The following is a 13,803-nucleotide window of genomic DNA, read 5'->3' as shown; positions in this document are numbered from 1 at the left end:
GTTTGGAAGAACAGCCGCATATGACAATTAAAATAAAAAACCGATCATACTCGTAGAACCTACTTATTTATTGTCTAAGTTTGACACTTAACGATAAAATACTGCTTTAAGAAAGGAGGTGTCAATTCATAGCTGCGACAGTATTTATTTTAAAGTTAAACAGATAAAATGTTGATGCTTAGTTACCATTGAAATAACAACTGCTTAGCAACTGGTGGCACCCTGGCTGCTGACGTACGTGATTTGCAGTGCGTGTAGGAATTAATGACAGCAGCTTGAATTTGAGCGCTTAGTTACCACTGACATTCTAACCGTTATTGTCATTGTGATTAAATAAGGGTGTATGTGTTAAAGAAAAACTCAGAAGTTAAGATATATGTGACGAACTGAAAGCCTAAGTGAAAATGACAACTAAGATGTCCTTATTTTTGTGACGATTGAAGTGTATATGTTTTCTTGGACACCTTGCCCGCTCAGGTATATCTGCTGCTGACTGTACGTGTTGGTTATATTTTGGGTGTAGTTTACTTTTAGTTTTTTCTATAAATAAAACTTGGGTTTCGTGGATTTTTTATTTTATTTATTTCATTGCATGTTTGAGAAAAGCACTATACATACCTCGGCGGGAAATGGGGTTGCCCGCGCTCAGACCTATCCGGCCTCGCTTCGCTCGGCCGTCTATATGTCTTCGGCCGGCAACCCCTTTCGTCCCGGCCTCTGTAGTAATGTACTATTAATTACTTAAAGAAGAAACCGGGTAAACCGCTAATCGGCTTGCGGTGCATACTTACATGCTTTTCGACCCGGTGGTGGTATTTTGTTGTCTTGGGATACTTTAAGACGGATATAAAAATGGTATCTTTATTATTTCAAAGTACAAACTCTGCACTTGTATTCCACCATCATAGGTAATTACCTAATAAATACGAGTATAAGCCTTTAATTTGAAAATCGATGTTGCTTGCCAGTTTTTTTACATTTTCGGCAGCAGACATGACAGGAGATCACGTAATGCTTTTCATAGAAAACGATGCGCCGGAAGCTCCGGCTCGGACACGGCCCGGTCTAACGTGAGTCATCCTTTACTGCAGCAATAATGAATGAATGAAAATTTTTATTTTCAGGCAACTATTGGAATAATGCTGGATAGTCTGAATTTGAACGGTACCTTTACACTACCGCTGTGTCGGGTACAGTGGAACTAGTGGAAGATGGAAGACGCAAATGTCCCGCAGTCGGGTTTATCTCGCCAGCGTTAGCGCGCTGTAAGCTAACTGTCTCGCACTTGCCGACTGTTGCCTTATTCACTGTGCCTGATATTAACACTGATGATGACCTTAACGCTACACTCGAGAATTTAATGATTATTGCTGGTATGTTGCGTTTTGCTAGTATACTCTTATTTCTTGATGGGTCCTTATTAAGACACGTGCAAGCTCATCATTGTATTAAGTTTAGTAGATCCATATTGGTGCTAAGGCCCACTTGTACCATTCCACTAACCCGGGGTTAACCGGATACCGTTAACCCACTGTCAAATTGTACTGGTAACTATGGTAACTACAGGTTTAACCGGATAACCCCGGGTTAGTGTATGGTGTAAGTGGCCCTAAGTATATAATTTTTTTACAAGTAGGTATACTATGAATGACGCGTCCACAATTTAAATATCAATTTTATAAGAATATATTAAATATTATTATTTTGCTCATGAAACAAATGACGCTAAATGACTGGCTATGAAGTTAGTACGATTCTATAAAAGCTTATTGTAAAATATTAGCATTAAAATCCAAACTTTTTCAAAGATTAATTCGTCTGTTCGTAATCAATGCAATCAATATAATGACTCTTACTCAGTTACCTAGGTTAATATATTCCTGATCGGTACATAATAATCGGGCCACAACTGATTCTACGAAACCCACGCCCAGATAATAAACATCGGCCGCGGTAAAATATTAGCCCCACGTGACACACGCGTAGGAATTAAACTTGTAGCACAAAACGTTACGATATTACGATATTGCCGGTCGTTTCGATGCAAAATGCCGCATCCCTGAAATATGCGACGCGAAATGAAATCATAAATTTCGGTAAATACGAAGCAAGAGACCGCGTAGACAGCGTAGGACTTCGGGCTTGCAACTGTGGAATTTCGTATTCACTTGATATTTACGAACTCTTGAAATAGAAACGTATCTATAATGATTATGCAATTTTAGCGTAGCATTGCTGAATTTTTAAATACTAGATTTAAGTATTTATTTATACAAACGGGTCTACCGCGATATCATTGTTTAAATTATATCGCGGTAAACCCGTTGGTGTAATTAAATATGTGTACAAAACGCGAGAGTTTAAAGTGTTATAGATTTAAGTAAGTAGGTCGCCGCCTGCAAGAAAGGGGTCTTGACCCGCTCTGTGGGCTTTTCCTGGTACAAAGGCTGTCCATCGCAATTCAACGCGGTAGCGTAGCGAGTGTGATGGGCACCTTTGCGCCGGGGGTTGCGCGGGGAGGCCTCTTTGAGAAGTTTTTATATGGCTTTTAATTACAAATGAAGTTTTTCACGGTTTAAGTAATTACATCTAAGTCTACTGCTACTCAAAGATTATCTGGAAGTAATCGTTTTTTAACGATGTCGCCTATTGTGACTGTAAAACTTGTATTCCATTTACTTTATGCATATAGTAGTATACCCTATAATGGACGTGGAACCAGTAATGGGACAAAAAAACATAAATCCTCTAAAATAAGTATCTAAAAGTAGTTTATAAACACTGGCTGTATATTATCATAAATAAGAGCTGTTTCAGTTTGAAGTTTCATTAAATTTGGTTGCTTTTTAAGAAATTGGCGTCAACCCAAAAGTTGTCGTGTCACTGAAAAAAAATACCACTACGAATTCTTAACAACTTCGCTAAGAGAGGTGAGTTAATTTATTAAATTTCAATTCATTAATACTTGATGAAAACTAGAATGTGTTTTGTTAATTGCATTTACCATGAGATAAGGTATACAACACACTATGTTGTGTTGTGACTTCACAGATGTAAAAAAATAGTGGTATTTGGCCCAATCCCATTATAGTTAGGAGCTGTAAAACTGCGTACCTCCTATTATGGGACAATTGACAGAATGATGCTTGCCATGCCATAATTTCATGTTTAAACAATACAGAAGTAAAATGTAGTTACGAAATATGTCAATCAGGAGGTATTCTCGGACTTCGGATAAATTAATATCGTTTTTCCAAACTTTTATTTAACTTGCCCTGTTAGTTAGTGTGGGTCCAATCTTGGTAGCTGAATTTGAGCCGCTTTTCGATTTCCGATTCAGTTGAAATTTTGTGTAAGCACGTAATTAAGTATGCAAATCGGATGATAATGCAATATTATGATAACATGGACCTAATCTGATGATGGAGACAGGAGGTGGCCATGGGAACTTTATCGCAATAAACCCTAACTAATTGTGTTTGGGTATATTAGAATTGTCTCGATGGATCTAATACAATAATAATTGGCTGTGGAAAGAAAAATACATTCAGTGATAAAAGCTTATACCAAAAATTGATTTTTTTGCTGTAACTTATTCCCCATTTCAATATTTTATACTGATAGAGCAATGTCCATTATAGGGGGCCCATTACTGGATCCACGTCCATTACCGGGGGCCCATTACTAGAGCTTTGGTGTCCATGACTGGAGAAAAAAAGCATAGTTTTAATTTGTTAAATATGTGGAAACTAATTGCTGTATCTTTGATACAACACGCCTAAAACATGAAAGACGGATAGGACTTTCATCTTTTAACACGCTAAGCGGTAGACCATTTACATGTATACGGGAAATATCATAAATACTCCAAATTTCCTCTTAAATGTCCCATGACTGGTGCTGTTACTATAATATTTATTAACTTACCTATCTTTTTGTACGTAGGTATGTTTTATAATATTTTTCACATAGCTCCGGTACGGTGACAGCGTTCATCTCATCAGCAACCTTTCCCATGCTATGTGGAAAATACTATAACTACTTAGATAAATTTTAACTTTATACCCAGATTAACTCTTTTTCCTATTTAGACCTAATTGTTAAGTGTTAATAAATATTAGGTAGCCGAAATCAAATCAAAATAACTAACTAACTAATAATCTAACAACGTCTCTTTAATTATATACTTAATTTGAATTACTGCCAAGAAAATAATACGATTAAATATAATTAATTATTTAACCAACCAAAATAGGACCGTTTTCCAGAATTATAGGGCGCTAAAATAAATAAAGGTACATATTTTTCACTCGTGAAATAATATTTTACAAAGCTCATTTTACTAAATAAGCACCTCAGTGATTTAGGTACTAAGAGACTTAAGCGTGTATTCGCTTGTTTAACATGAATAAAATATGACGCTACTTTGTAATATTTATTTTTAAAGCCATTAGAACTTTATGATATATGCCTACACGTTTTTTAAAAATGAATGACAAATATCTCTTCGGTGAAGGAAAACATCGTAAGGAAACCTACATGCAATCGCGAAGAAATTCAAACAAAAAATATAATACTGAATTCAAAGGCGTATGTGAAGTTCCCAACCCGCATTGGGCCAGCGTGGAGACTATAGGCTAAACCCTTTCGTACTTGAGAGGAGGCCTGTGCACAGCAGTGGGACGTATATAGGCTAAATTATTATTTATTTTATTTTTAATCTATCTATACATATAATAAAGCTGTAGAGGGTAGAAAGTCTGTACATGGAAGATATTTGAAAAAAAGTTGGCTGGGGATACTTAGAATCGATAACAGAACACGTTCCAACAGTTTTTAGAATTTTTGTCTGTTTGTCTGTTTATCTGTTTATCTGTTTGTCTGTTTATTTGAACGCGCATCACGTGAAAACGGCTGAACGGATTTTGATGCAAACTTTACTAATCTGTCGAGAAAATCTCCGGCCAGGTTATAGGCTATAAAAATTCAACCCTTAAAAGGGGGGGTAGCCACAACAGTCGCTTGATTTAAGTTTGCCCCTGAATCTTATGGCGCTACTTAGGAAGGAGTGGCAAACTTTTTTCAAATATGTGCTACCACTATTGAGTACCCTGGTAAACTAACAGATGGCGCTGAATTGAATACGTACTGACATGAATAGCCACCGAGGAAGGTTTTTGCCAAATTAGATTTAGATGAGGGGGTACGGACATCAACAAATTAAATTTAATAATTATGTCGATTTAATAATATACAACAAAATTAAATGACAGTAAATTAATTACCCCTCATTGTACAGTGACATATTTTTCACGACTACCCAAAAAAGAGAGAGAGAGAGTGTGTATTGTGTTTTCAGCGTTCGTGTTTGTATGTAGGTATATATTTATTTATCTGGGTTTCACTCTCTCTCACTCTTTTGCGGTTCGACGTTAGGTCTTATGCGAGGCCTTCTGCCTTACGGCAAAGTTGATCTTCTGCCTTAATTACACTTGGGCGTGGATCCAAGCTTTCCTCTTTCGCAGCTGGGCCTACTGCCTTGCTCACACTTCGCCAATTCAATTCTCTTGGTCAATTGCAAGCTCTGCTTTCTTGCATCTTTTATGCATGAAAACAACCTCGCTGAAACCCTTAAATATCGAGCCCTATGCGAAGCTAGGCTGATAGAAAACTGTCCCATCCCTTCTTTGTATGAAATCCTGGATTCGCGCCTGGTTGGGACTAAAAGTAAAATTGCGTGTTTTATATCGAACAATTTTCGCGCTCGCTTCGCTCGCGTTGTTAATTACTTTCTAAGTTATGATACAGGTGACATTCGGGTGGCGACTGCAGCAGCATTACTCTGTTGCAACGTTACTGTCAATTTTCGTCATAAAATGATGTGACCGAGTTCCATACTAAAAGTAAAAATGTACAAGTGTCTATCATATTGCGTTTTTATATCGAAAAATTTTCGCGCTCGCTTTGCTCGCGTTTTCAATCACTTTCTTAGATATGATAAAGGTGACGTTCGGGTGGCGACTGCAGCAGCATTACTCTGTTACAACGTTACTGCTGCAGCACTGTCAATTTTCGTGATAAAATAATGTGACTGATTTCCATACTAAAAGTAAAAATGTACAACCGTCTATCAAATTGCGTTTTTATATCCAAAAAATTTCGCGCTCGCTTCGCTCGCGTTTCAATTACATTCTAACCTAAGATATGATCAAGGTGACATTCGGGTGGCGACTGCAGCAGCATTAGGTACTCTGTTGCAACATTACTGCTGCGGCACTGTCAATTTTCGAGATAAAATTATGTAACTGATTTCCATTCTCAGCTGTAATGCGGCAATGAACTTCACTCAATTTACCAAAAAAAATAATGTAATCTTAATGACCCTAGGGAGAGGGGGCACCACGGTCTAAAAATGCTTAGGGCATCAAAATATCTTAATCCGGCGCTGCTTCGGACTTAACCCGACGTACGTACTGTACGCGTTCCAAAGCCGGGCGCCTTCGGCGCCCTCATACTAAAAGAATCTGGCGTAGCCCGACAACGTGGCGCGCTGTATGGTTACCAAAGCCGGGCGCCTTCGGCGCCCTCATACTAAATGTCAGACGTAGACCGACGTACGTGACACGCTGTACGCATTCCAAAAACGGACGCCTCCGGCGTCCTCATACTCAAAGCGTCGGGCGTAGACCAACGTACGTGACACGCTGTACGCTTGCCAAAGCCGGGCGCCTTTGGCGCCCTCATACTAAAAGTGTCGGGCGTAGCCCGACGAACGCGTTCCAAAGCCGGGCGCCTCCCTCATACTCAAAGCGTCGGGCGTAACCCGACGTACGTGACACGCTGTACGCTTGCCAAAGTTGGGAGCCGAAGGCACCCTCATACTCAAAGCATCGGGCTAAGCCCGACGCACGTGGCGCGCTGAATGCGGTCCAAAGCTAGGCGACTTCGACTTTCTCATACTAAAAGAGTCGGGCGTAGTCGGACTACTACAAATCGCGCTCTAAAAAGTATGAAACAATAAGATAGAATTATTTTAAGAAATTATCATGCAGGAAATTATAAATGTTATAATTTTTTGAATAAAAAAATACAGCGTAATGTAATTTACTATTTTTTATATATTTAGCAGCTTACTGACACAAACCGAATTCCACGCGGGCGGATCCGCGGGCACAGCTAGTAACAAATATCTCAGTGTATCTTGTGTTATTTATTTTATGCATGCTGGCGCTTTTGATATAAATATAACGTATATAACAAAACTTACAAAAGCAAACATTCAAATAAATCTCGCCTTTCAAGTGGCATTTCCTAACTGTCCTCTGAATTTACTTTTCACTGTCCACGGAAAGTGGAGAAAATAAATACGATGTCGCAGGACTCTAGGGAGGCGTATCCAGATTTCGAAAACATGTCAATATTAGGGCGTCCCAGTCACACCAATATATTTTAGCGATAAAGACGCACTTAGATCGCATCATGTTGGTATCACATCTTTGTAATATGAATGAGTATCCGGTCCGGCCACGGGATGTTCTTGGAATCGGCGAAATCAGTTGCACATGCAGCCTCACCTGGGGGTTTCGTTGATATTGCATATAATAGTGATGCGTCGATGCTTTTATTCCAGGTACCTTCACGTTGTGTTAAAATTTCTTCTTCTTTCAATCCTTCCCTCGTGGGTTATTGTAATAAGTAACAATAAGTGTGTACTTAAGCAATTACTACTTATTTAGATATGAACGCACACACGACACGACGTCACGTTAAAATTCGTTCTCCTTGTATATCTCGTTAATTAAATATATTACATATATTCTATATTTTATATACAGTCAACAACCCTATTGGACTTTAACCTTATTATATAACCTGTAACCTTTTTTGCTTCCTTTTTGTTCGATTTGTTCAAATTTGTTGCTGTAAGTTTTGTTGCGACAATAAATGACTTTTTATTTTATTTTAAGATACTTAAGTAATATTTTTCAATAGTTTGACTGCCTGGTACAGGCTACCATTGGCAGCTCTTTTGAATGTGTGGCTGGGCGCTGAAATCGGTAATTTACCTACCTCTACAAATCTGAGAATATTATTTTACATCTGTACAATTTAATGCTTGATATTAATATTTTTTAATAAAACATATTTAATTATGGCATGTTCGGTGCAAAGATCTACTGTGTTTACTATTTTAGATATTGTTAAGGATGATTTTGAAATAGACATGTATTAGATATCTTTTAGACATCACCAAGATACGATAATGTTTAAGATCTAACCTGTCAAATTTGACATTTGCGCGATTCTGGAGATACTCTTGAACAATTTCCTCAGGATATGACTTAGAGATCCAATTCACATCTAATAGATATATCTTACGCTATCTAACGTAAAAGTGACATTGGTTGCCCGAATTGCGCTGCAAAAGAGAACCAGTTGATATCTAAACTATAACGTATCTAGAATGGATCTAGTACGTGTCGTCTCTTGTGAATATCTTGAAGTTCGAATACGGCAGTTTGTCTTTTACTTCAATCGTACAATACTGGAAATGAAGAAGCGGCCGTCCATTATCCCCTTAATCACTAAACCTAAATATATCTTAACTTAAATATAAATTAAACATGTATAAACATCTACCTACTGTTATTAAACCCGGGCTGCTCACACACAAAGGTGCCCATCACGGTCGCTGCGTTGTCGTGTCGTGTTTTTTTTTTTTGTCAGAGGTGGAGGTAATCCTCATTGGATACTGCCGGCCCGGTATCCGACAGCATGCCCGACTCGGCTGCGTTGGAGCTTTTTCTCCCAGCCGCCTACGGACTAAACCCCTCCACCCTGTAAAGTGTTTTGTTGCCATAAACTCGGCGCTATCGGTATACGCGTTGTTTCTGGGTGTGTAGTTGTGTGATCCGGGAAAGAATTAAGTGTAGAGTACGTGATGAGTTGTAAAGTGTTATGTGTGTGTTGAGTGTACCTTTGTGTTAACAGAGCATGAGTGCAAGAAGCGATCGTGTGATCAACTCTATGCACTGCGAAGAGTAATTTGGACAAGCAAGGAAAAGGTAGGATATGTTAAGGTTTGCAGTATTGTCTATTTGGTGATTATGATTAGGTACCGTTGAATTTTTTCAGATTTTTAACTATATATTCAAGGAACTCGTGAAAGCTTTCGGTTGTTGAATCTTTACTGAGGATTTCTTGTTTATTGCTAGGGTCTATATGTAAGTTTTGACATGTTATAACGTGATTAGTTCGTTTAGCTGCAAACCTTGGGCATTAATTTAATAAGTGTTCCAATGTTTGTTTGATTTGTTCTGGAGGGTCGCAGGGACAGTGGTCGTTATTTACGATTTTAAATCTTAAAAGGTAAACCTTATGAAACCCGTGGTTGCTGAGATATTGCGTTGTTGCAAAGGTGAGTGAATTTTTGTTGACGTAGTCTATTAGCTGTTCGTGAGTGGGAAATAATGTTTTTGTATATTTACAGTGGTTTGGATTATTGTACAAAAGTGCCCTCTCTTCTGCGAGTTTAGTTTTAAGTTTTTGTTTAATATAGCTGATAGGGATATTGGAGTACGGTGCAGTTTGGTTGCGGACTTGGCTGCGGCATCGGCTAGCTCATTGCCCAGGATACCGCAGTGAGCTTTGACCCAGAAAAACTGTACTGTGGTGTGTTCTTTGTGCCTTTCGATCAGTTTATGTATGTAGTTTGCATGATTATTGTAGCTGTTGGGGTTTGCTAGTTCGGTTAGCCCCGCTCTGCTGTCACTAAACACGAGAATTTTGTGGGGGTGTGCCGGTCCCTCGAGTGCAAATCGGAGGCCTTCCTTGATGGCTAGCAGTTCTGCCTGAAAGACAGAGCAGCAGTTATGAAGCTTCAGCTTTTTGACAATCGGGTTGTTTGGGGTATTAGGTTTTAAGATGACAAAGGCTGACCCAACCTTGTCATCAGTCTGACTGCCGTCGGTGTAAATATGCCAGATTTGAGATGAGGTAGATGGTTCATAATGGCTGTGGCTACTAATCACCTCAACCAGCTCTTCCTGTGTGTTGAGTAATTGGTACTCTATTCTTTGCCTATGCACAGGGTGAAGAAGGGCTCCGGGTGTCACGGGCGATTCTATTCGTAAGTCATCCGGCAGAAATGATGCGTGGCCGTAGATTCTAGTGAGTTCTATTTCTGCCACATATCTGACCTTGGCGGGTAGTGGTGTTAATTTAGCTAAGGTTATGGAGAGAGGCATGCTCAGTATCCTGAACCCGCGTATGCACTTGATTGCAAAGAGCCTCTGTAGGGATAATAGTTTCCCGTTTACATATTTGTACTTGAGTGCCGTTTTCCATACCGAAGCCGCGTAGGTCACAATAGGCTCTACAACGTGCTCATAAATGGTGCGAATGTTTTCTGGATGCACGCCCCATGTTGGTCTGATGAAGGTCTGCAGTTTGTAGAAAAGCTTTTTGACTTTTTCCATCGTGGTTAGGGCGTGAGACGTAAATCTTAGCTTCTGATCAATAGTTATCCCTAACAATTTCATAGAGGAAGTAAAAGTCACTTGGTGTGTTCCCATAACTATTTTGGCAAGTTTTGCCCTTTGAGTAAATTCTATCATCCGAGTTTTTTCATGGCCGAAGTTAAGCTTGACGCTGTTCCCCCAGTCCTCAACCATCTATAGTGCGAGATTAGTCACACGCTCTAGTTCAGGGATCGTTTTGGAGGTGCACACAAGGAGTATGTCGTCGGCGTATGCTTGTATATGGCAGCCAGCTGGCCAATTCATTACCAATAGGTCGTCCAAGATTAGGTTCCACAAAACCGGGCCGACGACAGATCCCTGTATGCACCCTCTGGTGGTTGCTTTTTCCACGAGGCAGTCCGCAAATGCAAGTTGTACCCCTCTGTTAGTTAGGTAGCTAAGGAGGATTCCATATATATTTTTGGGGCATCTTAGGTGCTTGAGACGTTTGAAGATGGCTGGCCACCATGCATTGTCGAACGCAGCCTTGATGTCTAAGGAAACAGCAATCACCAGTTTCTTGTCTTTTTTAGCTTTGTCGACGACATTTAGTGCATGATGGATTGCATTGGTGGTAGATGTCTGCAGTCTGAACCCGAATTGTCTCTGGATGACAAAGTCATTTTCATGCATCTATATGCAGACTTGTTTTCTATAAAACAAGTCTATTTATAATTAATTTCTCTAAGAGTTTGCCGAACACCTTTAGGTACCAAGCCAATAGGGCGGTAAGCCGAAGTCTTATTATAATCATCTTTTCCGGGCTTAGGGATGATTTTAGTGGTGGTAACTTTCCAGCAGTCAGGGAAGTACTTCAGAGCTAGACACCTGTTCATTATGGCAGTAATTGACTCAGGAAACAATTTAGTGACCTCCAAGCAGATATCAGCTGTCAGGTGATCGGATCCGGGCGCTTTCTTATGGCTTATTGTCTTAAGTGTTTCTAAGACTTCGGTCACTGTAAACGGTGGTTCATCCGGGGTGTCAGGAGGATCACGCATCTGACTTCTTATGTTAAGCTGATTAGTAGTGTCAGTGTTCTCATCATCGTCTGGATAAAAGGTGTTAAGTAGTGCATTTGCCGTATCCTCACTGTTGACAGTGTACGTTCCGTCTGGTAATTGCAGTGTAGCAGGCGGTTGGGTTAAGGGTCGTGTTCCTATTAGTCGATTGGTGACCGCCCATACATCCTCCTTACCCTGTCTTTGGCAGAAGTCTCTAAAAGCCGTGGTCGATGTTTGACAGCAGGCATCAGAATAGGATTTGCGTAATTCGTCTCTCTCTTTTAGGATTTCTTCCAAAGGTGTATTTCTACGTACAGCTTTGCATAGTCTATGGTGGTTTTGTACGACCGCTTTCTTTTTATCTTCTAGGTCATCATTCCACCATGGTGCTCGCGTGGGAGGTCCTTTGGATCTAGGGACTAGCTCATCAAAAGTTTCAGTGATATCGGTAGTCATATAGAAAATTTCTGTGTCAAGTTGATACTCGGTGCACGTTGCCAAAAAGTTTGAGGAGGGCATTTTGGAATGGAGAGCTTCCCTAATGTCTTCCGAGATCTCGCTCCACTTTATCTTGGAAGTGTCATATCGGAAGGTGGATAGTTTGACTTTATAGCTTCCTTTTGTGGTGATGTTGTAATTTTGAATGTTATGGCATGGTGGTCGGAAGAAGGGCAAATCTCCGTATCCACCTTCCAGTCATGTATCTTGAGCTGATTTTGGCCACGTCTCGGTGGTCCCCCAGTCAGGGTTAAGTCTACGATCGATACACGTGGCTGCCCGTTTGTGATGACCTCAAAGGTTGGTGTTTTCCCCGTATTGCAGACAGTCAGGTCATAAGTTATAATTATGTCTGCGATTAAGTTTCCCCTTTGGTTATTTTTGGGGCTCTCCCACAAACTATGCCATCCATTTAGGTCACCGGCTATGATGTGCGTGTCATCCTTTGTGTCATTGAGAAATACCTCCAGTGTACGGAGGGTTTCATGCGCATCTTGTCTGGGTTCTATGTAGATTGAGGTAAGGAATATTTTCTTTCCCGACCTTTCCGTGAGCTGCACTATGCATAAATTGGGAGTCGAGTACTTAGCCATCCCGAGGGTGGAGAGGAAGTGGTTTCCGATGCATAGTGTCGCCCTGGCCGGACGGTCGGGAAGAGGAAATTGATAAGTAGTAAAGCCAGATGGGGATCTCATATGGTTGGTTTTTGGCCTGATATAGGGCTCTGTGATAAATGCAAAGTCTATTTTGTTTGTTGTGTTACTGAGTGCTACAGCGGTTTCGTGGTAAGCATTCCTACCATGGGCTTGGTTTATCTAGAGACAGAACACTGACATGCTGCTCTAACTGCCACAAAGTAGGACAACCCGACACGCACCCGGCCTTTAGCCAATCGTGTTCTGAATGGCAAAAGTGGGATCGCATAGCCCGCATGGCAATCCGGTATTGCTAAGGGCCTGCCACTGGGAAACAACAACGGACATAAAAATAATAACGGAATAGAATAGAATAGAATAGAATTCTTTATTGCGAAACCATGGTACATTTTGTTGTTACAGTAAAAGGTTGTGAGAACACATGGCACCCTGTTAGGGCATTGCAAATAAAATCTTACATCTAGGTAGTTTATAAGCATTAGGACTATGCCTAATTTAAAATTAAATTAAAACATTTTCTACTTACAATTAAATAGTGTCGTGTCGTGTTGTGTTGTGGTTGTTGTCGGGTTGTTCCTTTGCATTAGGAAAAACCCCAACCGGGGCGGGGGTAGGGGATAGGTATCTTTAGGTTAAAATGGTGTAAGTTTTAAACCAGCTGTTAGGTTAAAGAATTTATATTTAACTATATAACAATATTTCTCAGGAACAGCACATCACTATTATCCCTCTTAGTATACTCGTAAATCTTTAAAGCGTTCTCAGATAATGTAACCTAAGATAAACATACAGTGAACAAGCTAAGAATGTACCTATGATTTGAATAGGGGTATATGTATTGTCTTACGCTAAAACTTGAAAAATATATGAGGGTCAGAACATGTTTTAACACAGTACTTAAAAATATTATTTAAATGTTACAAAAACTACACTAACAATGCTGTGTACGTAGTTTTGTATCACAATCTTATTAATTTTATTCTGTATGACCCTGTACTAACTCAAACTTTCGATTCAGCCCATGATTGATTAGTCTACCTTTGTGGTTCATAGTTATATACTTTTATGTATTTTGCAAAAATCGTAATATTAAAAAAAAAAATTGTTTACAAACGGGGTTAATTT

At 39.7% G+C, this 13,803-nt stretch overlaps 1 protein-coding gene across 1 annotated transcript; it reads right to left on the bottom strand.

The window, feature by feature from the left end:
* Positions 1 to 9,446: 9,446 nt before the first annotated feature.
* On the bottom strand, positions 9,447 to 10,478 carry LOC134668325 (uncharacterized). The gene has a single exon (XM_063525806.1). The coding sequence runs from the start codon at positions 10,476 to 10,478 to the stop codon at positions 9,447 to 9,449; it is 1,032 nt and encodes a 343-aa protein (XP_063381876.1).
* Between the last annotated feature and the right edge of the window lie 3,325 nt (positions 10,479 to 13,803).

The sequence above is a fragment of the Cydia fagiglandana genome, chromosome 10, assembly GCF_963556715.1.
Source record: "Cydia fagiglandana chromosome 10, ilCydFagi1.1, whole genome shotgun sequence".
NCBI classification, from domain to species: domain Eukaryota; kingdom Metazoa; phylum Arthropoda; class Insecta; order Lepidoptera; family Tortricidae; genus Cydia; species Cydia fagiglandana.
The sequence above is the reverse complement of the archived record's forward strand: the minus strand, read 5'-3'. Positions and strand labels throughout refer to the sequence as shown.